The 13,388-nt window shown below is 52.9% G+C and overlaps 1 protein-coding gene across 2 annotated transcripts in view; it reads left to right on the forward strand.

The window, feature by feature from the left end:
- Positions 1-398: 398 nt before the first annotated feature.
- The window catches only part of GSR (glutathione-disulfide reductase), a 45,445-nt gene continuing 32,455 nt past the window's right edge, over positions 399-13,388 (forward strand). The window contains exon 1 of one of the 2 annotated variants that reach the window (XM_062213443.1): positions 399-689. In XM_062213443.1, the coding sequence (XP_062069427.1) occupies positions 399-689 (291 nt within the window). Of the gene's footprint in view, positions 690-851; positions 871-13,388 lie in introns of those variants that run through there. The other variant, XM_062213444.1, reaches the window with a different exon arrangement.

Below are 13,388 nucleotides of genomic sequence, written 5' to 3' on the forward strand. Positions count from 1 at the left end.
GGGGCGCCCCTGGGAAGTCCCGGGTTAGGGCCCAGGAATCAGCACCGCAGGCGCTCACCACTCAGCCGTGCAGAAGCACCAACCCCGAAAATAACGGGGGGGGGGGCAAACTTCTCTTTCCAGAGGCCACCCCGCGCCTTCGGGGCCCTCCGGGTGCCGGCGTCCGGGTGCCGGGGCGGAGAAAGCCCGGGGCCCGGCAGCCGGGGCAGGTGCAGCCGGCCGAGCGGGCGGCAGGCGGACCGGGCAGCGCCCCGCCTCCCGGGGAGCCCCAGCCCCCAGCGCGCGCTCCCCCGCCCCCGCCGCGGGTGCTTAGTCACGGTGAGGCTGCGCCGGCCCGGGGTCCGCGCCCCCCGCCCCCCGCAGCCGGGGACCCGCCCCCGGCCGCCACTTCCGCGTGCATGGCCCTGCTGCCCCGGGCCGTGAGCGCGCGCGCGGGGCCCGGCCGGCTGTGTGCGGCGCGCGCCGCCTCCCTCCTCCCGCCGCCTTCGAGTGGCCCCGCCGGGGCCCTGCGCGCCCTCCGCCGCGCCATGGCGTGCGCACGGGAGCAGCGCCCGCCGCCCGCCGGCGTGACCGCCTACGACTACCTGGTGATCGGGGGCGGCTCGGGCGGGCTGGCGAGCGCCCGGAGGGCGGCCGAGCTCGGCGCCAGGGCCGCCGTGGTGGAGAGCCACAAGCTGGGCGGCACTTGCGTAAGTACCGGCTCCTTCCAGGCGCGGTGGCTCGCGTCCCGCAGCCCTGCTGGCGCCTGGCCTCTCCGGGGACGGCTGGGGGCGTCCCCACCGCGATCCTGCCCAGCTGGGTGGGCGGCCGCTGCGCCCTGCCCTCCGCCTTCCCAGCCGGCCCCTGAGGTCCGAAGGACCCCGGCAGCAGGTGGGACAAGTGTGCGTGTGTGTGGGGTGGGGTGGGGGCCTCTGGGCCGCCCGGCGCAGGTTCGACTTGCACGGAAGCCCTAGCTCTCTAAATGCAGTAGAGCCCAGAGCATCCTCGCGGCTCCGGGTAGGAGGAAAGCATTGCATTCCATGCTTGACCTCGTGCAGGTGCATTTGGGAAGGCTGTGTAGGGGCGAGAGTGGCGGTGAGGGATGTGGATCCTGGTCTCTCCTTCCAGAAGTGCACAAAGACTGAAGGCCGTGGTTCGCAACCTGGGCTGCGCGTTCAGAACCACCCCAGGGGATAAGCTCTGCTCCGTGGGTTCAGCCCCTAGGGCTTCTGACTTACCTTGGTCTATGGTGTAGCCTGGGCTCTGGGTCAGAAGCTCCTGCAATCCTGTGAATTGCAGCCCTGCAGGGCTTACCATTGCCTTTGGTGGATTTTTAAGATTTAATTATTTGAAAGGAAAGAGAGGTGGAAGGAGGGAGAGAGAGGGGGAGCTTCAGTTGGTTCACTCCCCACATGGCTGCAAGGAAGCCAGGAGCCCGGAACTCCATCCAGGGCTGCCACGCGGGGGGCAGGGACTCAGGCACTTGGGCCGGTTTCTTGGAAGCCCAGCAGCCGGCACGGTGTTGGTGGGACACAGCTGGCACTCACATGGGATGCTGGCACAACAGGTGACTGCTTAACCTATGTGCCAGAACACTGGCCCAAAATAAGGTTTGTAAGTCTTGAGACTGAAAAACTATAATTTTTTTCTTTTAATTAATTTATTTATTTGAAAGTCAGAGTTACACAGAGAGAAAAGGAGAGGCAGAGAGAGAGAGAGAGAGAGAGGGAGAGGTCTCCCATCCGCTGGTTCACTCCCCAATTGGCTGCAACCGTCAGAGCTGCGCCAATCTGAAGCCAGGAGCCAGGAGTTTCTTCTGGGTCTCCCACGTGGGTGCAGGGGCCCAAGGACTTGGTCTATCTTCTGCTGCTTTCCCAGGCCACAGCAGAGAGCTGGATAGGAAATGGGGCAGCCAGGACTTGAACCAGCGCCCATATGGGATGCCAGCACTGCAGGCGGCTGCTTTACCCACTATGCCACAGCATTGGCCCTGAAAAACTATAATTTTTACAAATAAGTTTTGTTCCTATGGATTAAAAATATATATTATATTATTTATTTGAAAGAGAGAGGTGTTCCATCTGTTGGTTCATTCCCAAATGCCTACCATGACAGGGGCTAGGTCAGGTCAAAACCAGGAGGTAGGAACTCATCAGGACCTCCCACATGGATGGTAGGAACCCAACTACTTGAGCCATCACTGCAGCCTCCAGGGAGCTGGAGAGAAGAGCCAGCAGGCCAGGGGTCTGACCTACATGCTCTGATATGGGGCACAAGTGCCTTAACTGGGCAGCTTAACCCCGAACTCCAGTGCTTTCTCCCCTCTACTTAACATTGTAATGATGTTACATTAGGGCTGTTCTCCACCCGACTTTTGATTTTTCACTTACAGCTAAGGTTGTACAGTAAGCACTGAATATCAGAGAAGGGGTAAGACACAATTTAGAGGTGTTCAAGGATTCCAGTTATGTGGGCTATCCAGATAGCCACAGTTGAAGTAATAAACTTACCATATACAGTGATATCCAAGCAAGTGTAGGGAAAATGGAGAATTTCTGAAGAACATCATTTCATTTGTTCATTTTTCATTTCTGGGGCAGGCAGAAAAGCACAGATAATAGTAAGATTAAAGTTCCGAGGCTGGCGCTGTGGCGTAGTGGGTAAGGCCTCCGTCTGCAGTGTCCGCATCCTATGTGGGAGCCGGTTCAAATCCCAGCTGCTCCACTTCCCATCCAGCTCTCTGCTATGGCCTGGGAAAGTAATAGAAGATGGCCCAAGTCCTTGGGCCCCTGTACCTGCTCCTGGCAGAAGAAGCTCCTGGCTCCTGGCTTCAGATCGGCACAGCTCTGGCCCTTGCGGCCAATTGGGGAGTGAACCAGCAGATAGAAGACCCTTCTCTCTCTCTCTCCTCTCTCTATGTAACTCTGACTTTTAAGTAAATAAATAAATCTTTAAAAAAAAATTAAGGTCCCGGGGCCGGCACTGTGGTGTGGTGGGTAAGGCTGCCGCCTGCAGTACCAACATCCTATTTGGGTGCCGGTTTGAGTCCTGGCTGCTCCACCTCTGATCCAGCTCTCTGCTGTGGCCTGGGAAAGTGGTAGAGGATGGCCCAAGTCCTTGGGCTCCTGCACTCACATGGGAGACCCAGAAGAAGCTCCTGGCTTCGGATCGGCCTAGCTCCTGCCGTGGCAGCCATTTGGGGAGTGAACCAGCAGGTAGAAGACCTCTCTCTCTCTGCCTCTGCCTCTCTGTAACTCTTTACCTTTTGGAGAAATAAATAAATCTTTTTAAAAAATGTGCAATATTATGGCTTTCTCAGGCCATTGCAGAGAGCTGGATTGGAAGTGGAGCAGCTGGGTGCCCATATAGATGCCGGCACTGCAGGCAGCAGCTTTACCTGCTACACCCCAGCACCAGCCCCAGTATTCTCATTTTTAAAAAAGCTAGTCAGGGGCAGGTGTTTGGTGCAGTGACTTCGACACTACTGAGGATGCCCACATTCCTTATCAGAGTACCTGAGTTCATGTACCACTTCTTCCCATTCCAGCTGCCTGCTGATGTACACCCCAGGAGGCTGCAGGTGATGGCTCAAGTACTTGGGTTCCTGCCATCCGTGTTCCAAACTCTTCAGCTATTATAAGCATTTGGGGAGTGAACTAGCAGTTGGAAGATCTCTGTCCATCTGTCATTACATTTCCCAGTCTTTTTTTTTTTTTAAAGATTTTATTTATTTATTTGAAAGAGCTAGAGAGAGAGAGAGCTCTTCCACCTGCTGGTTTATTCCCCAATTGACTGGGGCTGGGCCAAGCCTAAGCCAGGAGCTTCATCTGGGTCTCCCACAAGGGTGCAGGGTCCCAAGGACTTGTACCATTTTCTGCTGCTTTCTGAGGCACAGTAGCAGGGAGCTGGGTCAGAAGTAGAGCAGCTGGGACTCAAACGGGCACCCATATGGGATGCCGGCACTGCAAGTAGCGGCTTAACTCACTGTGCCACAGCGCCGGCCTTCCAAGGCTGTCTGTGTGGTGTGACCGCTTGCCTTGACTTTCTGATTCCTTGTGGGTTTTCCTTTTCCAGGGCGTTCCCCCCGCCCCCTCCTGTGATATGAGAGTAGGCTCTTCTCTAGAAGACAAGCCTGAGTAGTTTCAAGATGAGTGACAGGTGTTGGTGCCGTGGACTGAATGGTCTGCCCCCTCCAATGTGAGGGTACTTGGAGGTGGGGCTGTTGGGAGGTGAGAGGTCTAGATGAGATCACCATAGTGGGCCTCATGCTGGGTGTCCATCAGAAGAGCAAGGGCCATCAAAGCTCTTGTTCCCTCTGTCCTGTGAAGACACAGGGGAGAGGGGAGCCCTCGCAGGGGTACAGTCACCCAGTCCCCAGACTATGAGAAATAAATGTCTGCTGGGTAAGCCCCCTGGTGTGCGGTATTTTGCAAGACAGGGTTCATTTTTCTTTGACAGAATTCATAGCTTTGAGATCCACAGTAGAGGCCAGGAGTTTCAAAGTTCAGATATGCGATGATCTTGCCCTGTGGGGTGTGTGTGTGTGTGTGTATGTGTGTTCAAAGCAGCGGAGGCAGGAGCTAGTCCTGGAGTCTGTGTACAGACCACAGGTAGAAGCATGTGCAGATGGAGTGGCTTGATCCCACTTTTTTTTTTTTTTTAAGAAAAGAGTTTATTGGGACTGGCGCTGTGGCATAGTGGGTAAAGCCTCTGCCTGCAGTGCCAGCATCCTATGTGGGCACTGGTTCAAGTCCCGGCTGCTCCACATCTAATGCAGCTCTCTGCTATGGCCTGGAGAAGCAGTGGAGGATGGTGCCAATCCTTGGGCCCCTGCACCCGCATGGGAGTCCTGGAAGAAACTCCCGGCTCCTGGCTTCGGATCAGCTCGGCTCTGGCCGTCGTGGCCATTTGAGGAGTGAACTAGCAGATGGAAGACCTCTCCCTCTCTCTCTCTCTCTCTCTGCAACTCTGCCTTTCAAATTAATAAATAAATATAAAAAAAAGAAAATACAGGTACACGAGATGACTTATTTTTAAAGATTTACTTATTTATTTGAAAGGCAGAGTTAGAGAAAGGCAGAAGCAGAGAGAGAGAAGTGTTCCATCCACTGGTTCACTCCCCAAATAGCCACAATGGCCAGAGCTGGGCTGATCCGAAGCCAGGAGCCAGGAGCTTCTTCTGGGTCTCCCGTGTAGGTGCAGGGGTCCAAGGACTTGGGCCATCTTCTATTGTTTTCACAAGGCATAACAGAGAGCTGAATCAGAAGTGGAGCAGCATTGCCCATATGGGATGCCGACACTGTAGGCGGAAGCTTTACCTGCTACGCCACAGCGCCAGCTCCATGAGATGATCTTTGAGTTTTCTTCGAAGTCTCCAAAAAGCCAAATACAGTGCCTCTCTTTAAGATCACGTGTAGGGGCGGCGCAGTGGCACAGTTGGTTAATCCTCCACCTGTGGTGCCGGCATCCCATAAGGGCGCCAATTCTAGTCCTGGCTGCTCCTCTTCCAGGCCAGCCCTCTGCTGTGGCCTGGGAGGGCAGTAGAAGATGACCCAAGTGCTTGGGCCCCTGCACCCGCATGGGAGACCAGGAGGAAGCACCCGGCTCCTGGCTTCGGATCGGCGCAGTGCCAGCCATAGCGGCCATTTGGGGGGTGAACCAATGGAAGGAAGACCTTTCTCTCTCTCTCTCTCTCTGTCTATAACTCTACCTAAAAAAAAAAAAAGATCACGTGTAGCTGGAAGAGAACTGTGAAGCTTGCCCAAAGCCAGGATGGCTCCAGCCTCTGGGAGCCTTGTCAGCTGTGCAGATTGAGTTGTCCCAGGCTGACCTTGGGCGGGTCGGCTTGAGGAGCTGCCCTTTCTGCCCTGGGGCCTGGGGGAGCAGTGTTCAGTGAGTGTTCAGCTGAGTGTTCTGACTCTGAGATGATCACCTGCTGCCTGGCTGCCTGGCGGTGGGTGAGCAGTCCTCGCCGAGGAGGGGTTCAGTAGTGAGAGTTGGCAGGTGGCCGTACCCTCTGCACCTACTTGGTGCCAACGGGACAGCCCCCACGGGACAGGGAAGAAGGGTTTTGAGAGAAGCCTGGGAATCAGGCTGCTTGCTGGATTATCATTCATCTGAGCTGCACACAGTTACTCAGCAATATGTAAATCATAGCCTAGCGGGGAGGCTATAGCGTGTACTTGGATATTACAATGTTTGCATCCCAAGAAGGCTGAACAAGCTTTTTTCTTTTCTTTCTTTCTTTCTTCTTTTTTTTTTTTTGACAGGCAGAGTGGACAGTGAGACAGAGAGAAAGGTCTTCCTTTACCGTTGGTTCACCCTCCAATGGCCGCCACGGCCAGGGCGCTGTGGCCTGCACACCGCGTTGATCCGAAGGCAGGAGCCAGGTGCTTCTCCTGGTCTCCCATGGGGTGCAGGGCCCAAGCACTTGGACCATCCTCCATTGCACTCCCGGGCCACAGCAGAGAGCTGGCCTGGAAGAGGGGCAACCGGGACAGAACCCGGCACCCCAACCGGGACTAGAACCCCGTGTGCCGGTGCCGCAAGGCGGAGGATTAGCCTATTGAGCCGCAGTGCTGGCCCTTGAACAAGCTTTTTAAAGTGGGGTTTACTGAAAGGAACTCAATTTAAAGGAACTCTATTATCAGTGTTGATAGTATCACCAAAACCAGAAAATCGTCTTAATTTGATTGATGGGTTTAGAATTTCATAAAATGGGGTCCACCTATATTCATTGTTATGAAATAAAGGGTGGGGTTAGGTGGAGTAGGCAGATACTATTGTTGAACTTTACCTTTTGATTTGCATAGTTGATTGTTTTGGTTTTTTTTTTTTTTTTTTTTTTTTGCACTGGTCTTAGTGCAATACTGCCTTTTTTATTTATTTATTTGAGAGAGTTACAGAGACAGAGGAAGAGAGATCTTTTATCCACTGGTTCACTCAGTGGCTGCAATGGCTGGGCTGGCACAGGCCGAAGCCAGGAGCATCATCCGGGTCTCCCACATGGGTGCAGGGACCCAAGCACTTGGACCATCTTTTGCTGCTTTCCCAGACCATTAGCAGGGAGCTAGATTGGAGTGGAGCAACTGGGACATGACCCAACGCCCATTTGGGATGCTGGTATCACAGGTGGCAGCTTTACCCACTCAGCCATAACACCAGCCCCTGTAATATTGCTTTTTAATCTGTCTCAGAACCCACTAAATCTGAGTGTCGAGAAAAAGGAAAACTGCCATTGGATCCCTCAAGATTTTCTGTGTTTTTGTTTTTTGTAAAATGTACTTGGGAAAACCATGGAGAATTTTTCTTGTAGAGTGAAATTGAAGGAATGGTATGTTAATACTAACAAACTTTGTCGTTGTGAGTGGATTCCAATCAGCCATAATTAATAACCATTGATTCACTGGGTATTCCAATATTGTGTAAATAGTAGAAGGGAACTTCAATCCGCTGGTTCACTCCCCAAATGACCGTGATGGCCAGAGCTGAGCTGATCTAAAGCCAGGAGCCAGGAGCTTCTTCCGGGTCTCCCACGTGGATGCAGGGGCCCAAGGACTTAGGCCATCTTCCACTGCTTTCCCAGGCCATAGAGAGCTGGATCAGAAGTGGAGCAGCCAGGGTTCGAACCAGTGTCCACATGGGATGCCAGCACTGCAGGCCGGGGCTTTAACCTGCTGCACCACAGCACCAGCCCCGCCCCGTATGAGTTTTAAATATACTGCACTAGAATAAGCTTATCTTCTAATTCTGTTTTTCCATGAACATTTTTAAATACCCTCATATCTGAGATCCTAAATTCTTTTCTTTCTGAGGGGGCAGGATATTGGGGAGTACATATTAACTGTAGAGGGAGCATCAGACATTTTACAAGTTTTGCCTCAAAATCTCTTTCTGGATCCCCAGATTTGCCATAGTAATAATCTTTTTCAATTTAATGATTCCTGGGATAGAGCAAAAACAATTTTAGTTCCAACATTTGTTAATACAGCTTGCAAATGTATCAGTTCATCTTCTTGCTTTAGATTCTGCTGTATGGAGTTTCTCTCTCTCTCTCTCTCTCTCTCTGTCTTTGCTTTTGTCTTTCTCAAGCTTAATGCCTCTTGGACTGGTCTTTTTGGAAAGGAAAAGGCTTTGAAGGTGGAGACTTAGACGTGGAACAGTCACTGTGTGCCAGGGACCGGAGCTAACTGATGCCCATAGCATCTAATGTTTATTTGGCCATTGTTGGTGCAAAGCTGACGAAATGCTACAGAGATGGGGATCTTTACCTGTTTTGATCACCAGTATATCCCAAGCCCTTAGAGGAGGGTCTTGCACATAGCAGGTGCTCAGTATTTAGTAGCTAAAAGAGTTGGTGAATTGATGGTGCTTTGCTTTGTAAACAGAGACTGGCCCATTTTCTAAGTGCTCCTTCCTCGTGATGGTTTTGTGTTTTTTTTTTTTTTTTTTTTTATTCTTGACAGGCAGAGTGGACAGTGAGAGAGAGACAGAGAGAAAGGTCTTCCTTTTGCCATTGGTTCACCCTCCAATGGCCGCCGCGGTAGCGCGCTGCGGCCGGCGCACCGCGCTTTTTCCGATGGCAGGAGCCAGGTGCTTATCCTGGTCTCCCATGGGGTGCAGGGCCCAAGCACTTGGGCCATCCTCCACTGCACTCCCTGGCCACAGCAGAGAGCTGGCCTGGAAGAGGGGCAACCGGGACAGGATCGGTGCCCCGACCGGGACTAGAACCCGGTGTGCCGGCGCCGCAAGGCGGAGGATTAGCCTATTGAGCCACGGCGCCGGCCTCGTGATGGTTTTGAACCAGACTTTAGAAGAAGAGGGAGGAAACTATAGGCAGCTTTGCTATAGCTATAGCTATAGCTTTTATTTATTTATTTTTTGACAGGCAGAGTTAGACAGTGAGAGAGACAGAGAGAAAGGTCTTCCTTCCGTTGGTTCACCCCCCAAATGGCCGCTATGGCTGGCGCTGCACCAATCCGAAGCCAGGAGCCAGGTGCTTCCTCCTGGTCTCCCATGCAGGTGCAGGGGTCCAAGCACTTGGGCCATCCTTCACTGCCTTCCCAGGCCACAGCAGAGAGCTGGACTGGAAGAGGAGCAACCGGGTCAGAATCCGGCGCCCCAACCAGGACTAGAACCTGGGATGCCGGCGCCACAGGCGGAGGGTTAGCCAAGTGAGCCGCGGCGCCAGCCCTATAGCTATAGCTTTGTAAAGAAGAGGGAGGACACTGTAGGCGGCTCTGGTAGGTGCGGGGGAAGGGGAGAACCAGAGGAAGGAATTCCACAGTTAACTCAAGGACAGTGACGTGCTTGGCAGGTGCAATTGTCAAGTGCAATTGTCAGTTAAGCAAGTTCTCATCTTCCTGCTGCACAGGCATTGCGAGGTTTCTACCTGTCTAGGCAGGATTCAAGGTAAGGAGGTCAGCCCTGGGAAAAAGAGTGGAGCCCTGAAATTTGCCACCTGTGTCACCAGAACTGGCACGTGTTCTGTCCCTGCTTGGAGAGGTTCCTGTTCCTGTGAGCCAGTGCTGCCTGGCCCACTGAACAGAAGGAGTTGAAACCCCAGGTTGGTTGGAACAAGAAGCTGTCAGAGATGGAGTTTGGTTTGGAAAAAGAAAACAAGTTCAAGGCCAAGTCTCACTGACCACGAGTGTGCTGGAGAGGGCAAGAAACTTGAGGCCCGGACTCTTCCCTTGGCATACTGGTCAGTGCCCATCTGTGCCAGGGAGTTTGCCAGGTGGAAGTGTTATGTGCACCTGTGGGAAACAGGAGGGCTGATAGAGTAGGAAACTGAGCTTGGAGAGACTGAGAAACGCACGTACCTGTAGTTGCCACCTGGGAGAGCTGGGCGACCTAATGCCCAGGCCAGGAGAAGGGGGCTGTGGAGGGGCTTCCAGCCCTACTGTGCTGAGCTCTTTGCCCTGGGCCCCTAACTTTGTAGGTAACTAAGGGTGCCTCTACTCCCTGCCAAGAGGTGTCTCATGTCAGGCTGAGCTGGACTGTAACTTGGTTTCCAAAACCAGCAGAAACCCCTGGAGGCCCGTTCCCAGGAGCTGCCCAAATAGGTGGAGGGGGAGTTCAGGGTCACAAGCTCCCCTCCAACCGTTGCCCCAGGCCCCAGGGTGCAGCACCCTTTGCAGTGCAGCAGCTCTGGTCCTACAAGGCCACAGTTTTCCCCCACCCTCTTCTGCTTTCTGGCCCAGGGCTCCCCGCTTTAGAGAGTGCAGGGATTCTGCTGATGCCCGGTTGCCCCTCTTCCAGGCCAGCTCTCTGCTGTGGCCCAGGAGTGCAGTGGAGGATGGCCCAAGTGCTTGGGCCCTGCATCCCATGGGAGACCAGGAGAAGCACCTGGCTCCTGACTTCAGATCAGCATGGTGCGCTGACCGTGGCGGCCATTGGACGGTGAACCAACAGCAAGGGAAGACCTTTCTCTCTCTCTCTCTCTCTCTCACTGTCCACTCTGCCTGTCAAAAAAAAAAAAAAAAAAAAAATCAAATAAATAAATCAATCTTCCAAGAAGTAAATAAACCCATTAGTCATACCCTTGGTACCAGTACATGTCAGGCCATCTTGGCCTTTAGGAAAAACTTCTTCCAAACTGTTTTTTTAAGATTCATTTACTTTTGTGGGGCTGGCGCTGTGGCATAGAGGGTTAAGCCTCCGCCTGCACTCTGGCATCCCATATGGGTGCCAGTTCAAGTCCCATCTGCTCGGCTTCCCATCTAGCGTCCTGCTAATGAGCCTGGGAAAGCAACAGAAGATGGCCCAAGTGCTTGGGCCCCTGCACCTACATAGGAGTCCTGGAAGAAGCTCCTGGCTCCTGGCTTCGGTCTGGCCCAGCTCTGGCTGTTAAGGCCATTTGGGAAGTGAAGCAGTAGATGGAAGACTTCTCTCTGTGCCTCTCCCTCTCCCTCGCTGTAACTCTGCCTTTCAAATGAATGAATAAATATTTTAAAAATTTAGGGGCTGGCGCCATGGCTCACTTGTTAATCCTCCGCCTGAGGTGCCGGCATCCCATATGGACGCCAGTTCTAGTCCTGGTTGCTCCTCTTCCAGTCCAGCTCTCTGCTGTGGCCCGGGAGGACAGTGGAGGATGGCCCAAGTGCTTGGGCCCTGCACCCGCATGAGAGACCAGGGGGAAGCTCCTGGCTCCTGTCTCCTGGCTTTGGATTGGTGTGGCTCTGGCCGTAGCGGCCATTTGGGGAGTGAACCAATGGAAGGAAGACCTTTCTCTCTGTCTCTGTCTCTCATCTGTCATCTGTCAAATAAATAAAAAAAATTTTTTTAAAATATTTATTTGAAAGGCAGAGTTATAACACTGGTGTCCACAAACTTGTTTTTTAAGATTTTATTTATTTATTTGAGAGATAGAGTTACAGTGAGAGGGAGAAACAGAGAGAGAGAGAGAGAGAGAGAGAGAGAGAGAGAGAGGTCTTCTACCTGCTGGTTCACTCCCCAGGTGACCGCAATGGCTGGTGCTGAGCCAGTCCGAAGCCAGGAGCCAGGAGCTTCTTCCAGATCTCCCACGTGGGCGCAGGGGCCCAAGCATGTGGATCATCTTCTACTGCTTTCCCAGGCCTAAGCAGAGAGCTGGATTGGAAGTGGAGCAGCCGGGACTTGAACCGGCACCCATATGAGATGCCAGTGCCACAGGCAGAGGATTAACCTATTGCACCACAGCACAGGCACCCTTTTTAAATTTATTTTTTTAAACCGTCCTCCACAACTTTAAAATAGCTTCAAGTAGCCGGCGCCGCGGCTCACTAGGCTAATCCTCGGCCTTGCGGCGCCGGCACACCGGGTTCTAGTCCCGGTCGGGGTGCCGGATTCTGTCCCGGTTGCCCCTCTTCCAGGCCAGCTCTCTGCTGTGGCCAGGGAGTGCAGTGGAGGATGGCCCAAGTCCTTGGGCCCTGCACCCCATGGGAGACCAGGATAAGCGCCTGGCTCCTGCCATCGGATCAGCGCGGTGCGCCGGCCGCAGCGGGCCTACCGCGGCGGCCATTGGAGGGTGAACCTAGGGCAAAGGAAGACCTTTCTCTCTGTCTCTCTCTCACTGTCCACTCTGCCTGTCAAAAAAAAAAAAAAAAAAATAGCTTCAAGTGCACAGGAGGAGTGAACTGGCTATCAGTGAGAGAGTTCCGAGCCAGCCGTGCCTCGGGACAGCTTGAACCTCGGAAGCCAGAGGTGACCAGGGACAGCCAGTATGTTCATGTGGCATGCTGAAATCTTTGCTACCAGTGTCCTTGGGGAACTTGAATCTGGAGTCTGTCCTAGCTGAAGCCTGTCCGTGACCCTGAGCTGCCACCAAGGGTGTATGTTGAAGGCCCTGGAAGCCCTTCACTTGCCAGTGCCCTGCAGAGGGTGGGTTTGCTGGGGAGGCTCTCCCGCAGGCTGTCAGCTGCTTTCCCTTGCTTTTGCCAGGTAAGGAACTCCTGCCATCTTCCTTGCTTGCAAGTGGCTCCATCCAGCTTTTCCCATGACTTTGTGAAGGCCGTGGGGGCTGGGGAATAGCACGGTCAGATGGGAGGGCGGTCACACAGCGCAGTAACTGCTGCTACTAAGTACCCTGTGAATTGCGTGCCTGTAATGCTGCTGCAGCTGTCGATCATTTTACTGGGCTCGAGTTCTGCACCCTTCTCTGGGCACCTGGAGTCGCTGCTCCTGTGCCTCCAGAATCCTTAGTGTAGCACCATCTTACTAAAAAATGCAACTCCGGAACTAGATAGATAGACTCATCTCTTTCTAGGGAAAAACAGATTCGCAAAATAAGTACATAGAAACACAACGCATTCCTTTGTAGATCCTCAGTAGAGCAACAGTAAGTAATAGGCTTATAATGAAATTGTAGCAGTGTGCTGTTCACAGATAGCATTTGAAACAAATATAGGAATGGAAGATTACTATGCAATGAGATCATCGTTTAGACGAGAGATTTGGCCTGCTTTCTTTGAACCTAGCAGTTCATATGAAGTACTTTGGCAGGTACATTTGTGGTTTTGGTTTCACCCTCGAAGGATACCTAGAAAGCATTGTAGTAGCTAGGCTTGGGTTCTTCTGGCTCCACAAAACTAAGCCATGTCCTTATGGTCATTAGTAGCAGTGCTTATGTAAGCATTGGATGTAAACTATGTCTAGAAAGTATCTGTGTTCACATAAAAGAAAAATCATAACAGACAAGAGAAATTGAATCACTCATCTAAATTCCACTTCAAAAATAAGATCATTTTATTTGTCTAAAAAAGTTATGTCAGGGGCCGGTGCTGTGGTGCACTGGGTTAAGCTGCTGCCCAAGATGCCAGCATCCCATATCGGAGTGTACGGATGGAACCTGGCTTCAGCCTGGCCCAGCTCTGGCTGTTGTGGCCATTTGGGGAGTGAGCCAATGACGGAATATGCCGTAGTCTTTCCTT

This window comes from Lepus europaeus, chromosome 16 (genome assembly GCF_033115175.1).
Source record: "Lepus europaeus isolate LE1 chromosome 16, mLepTim1.pri, whole genome shotgun sequence".
Lineage (NCBI taxonomy): Eukaryota > Metazoa > Chordata > Mammalia > Lagomorpha > Leporidae > Lepus > Lepus europaeus.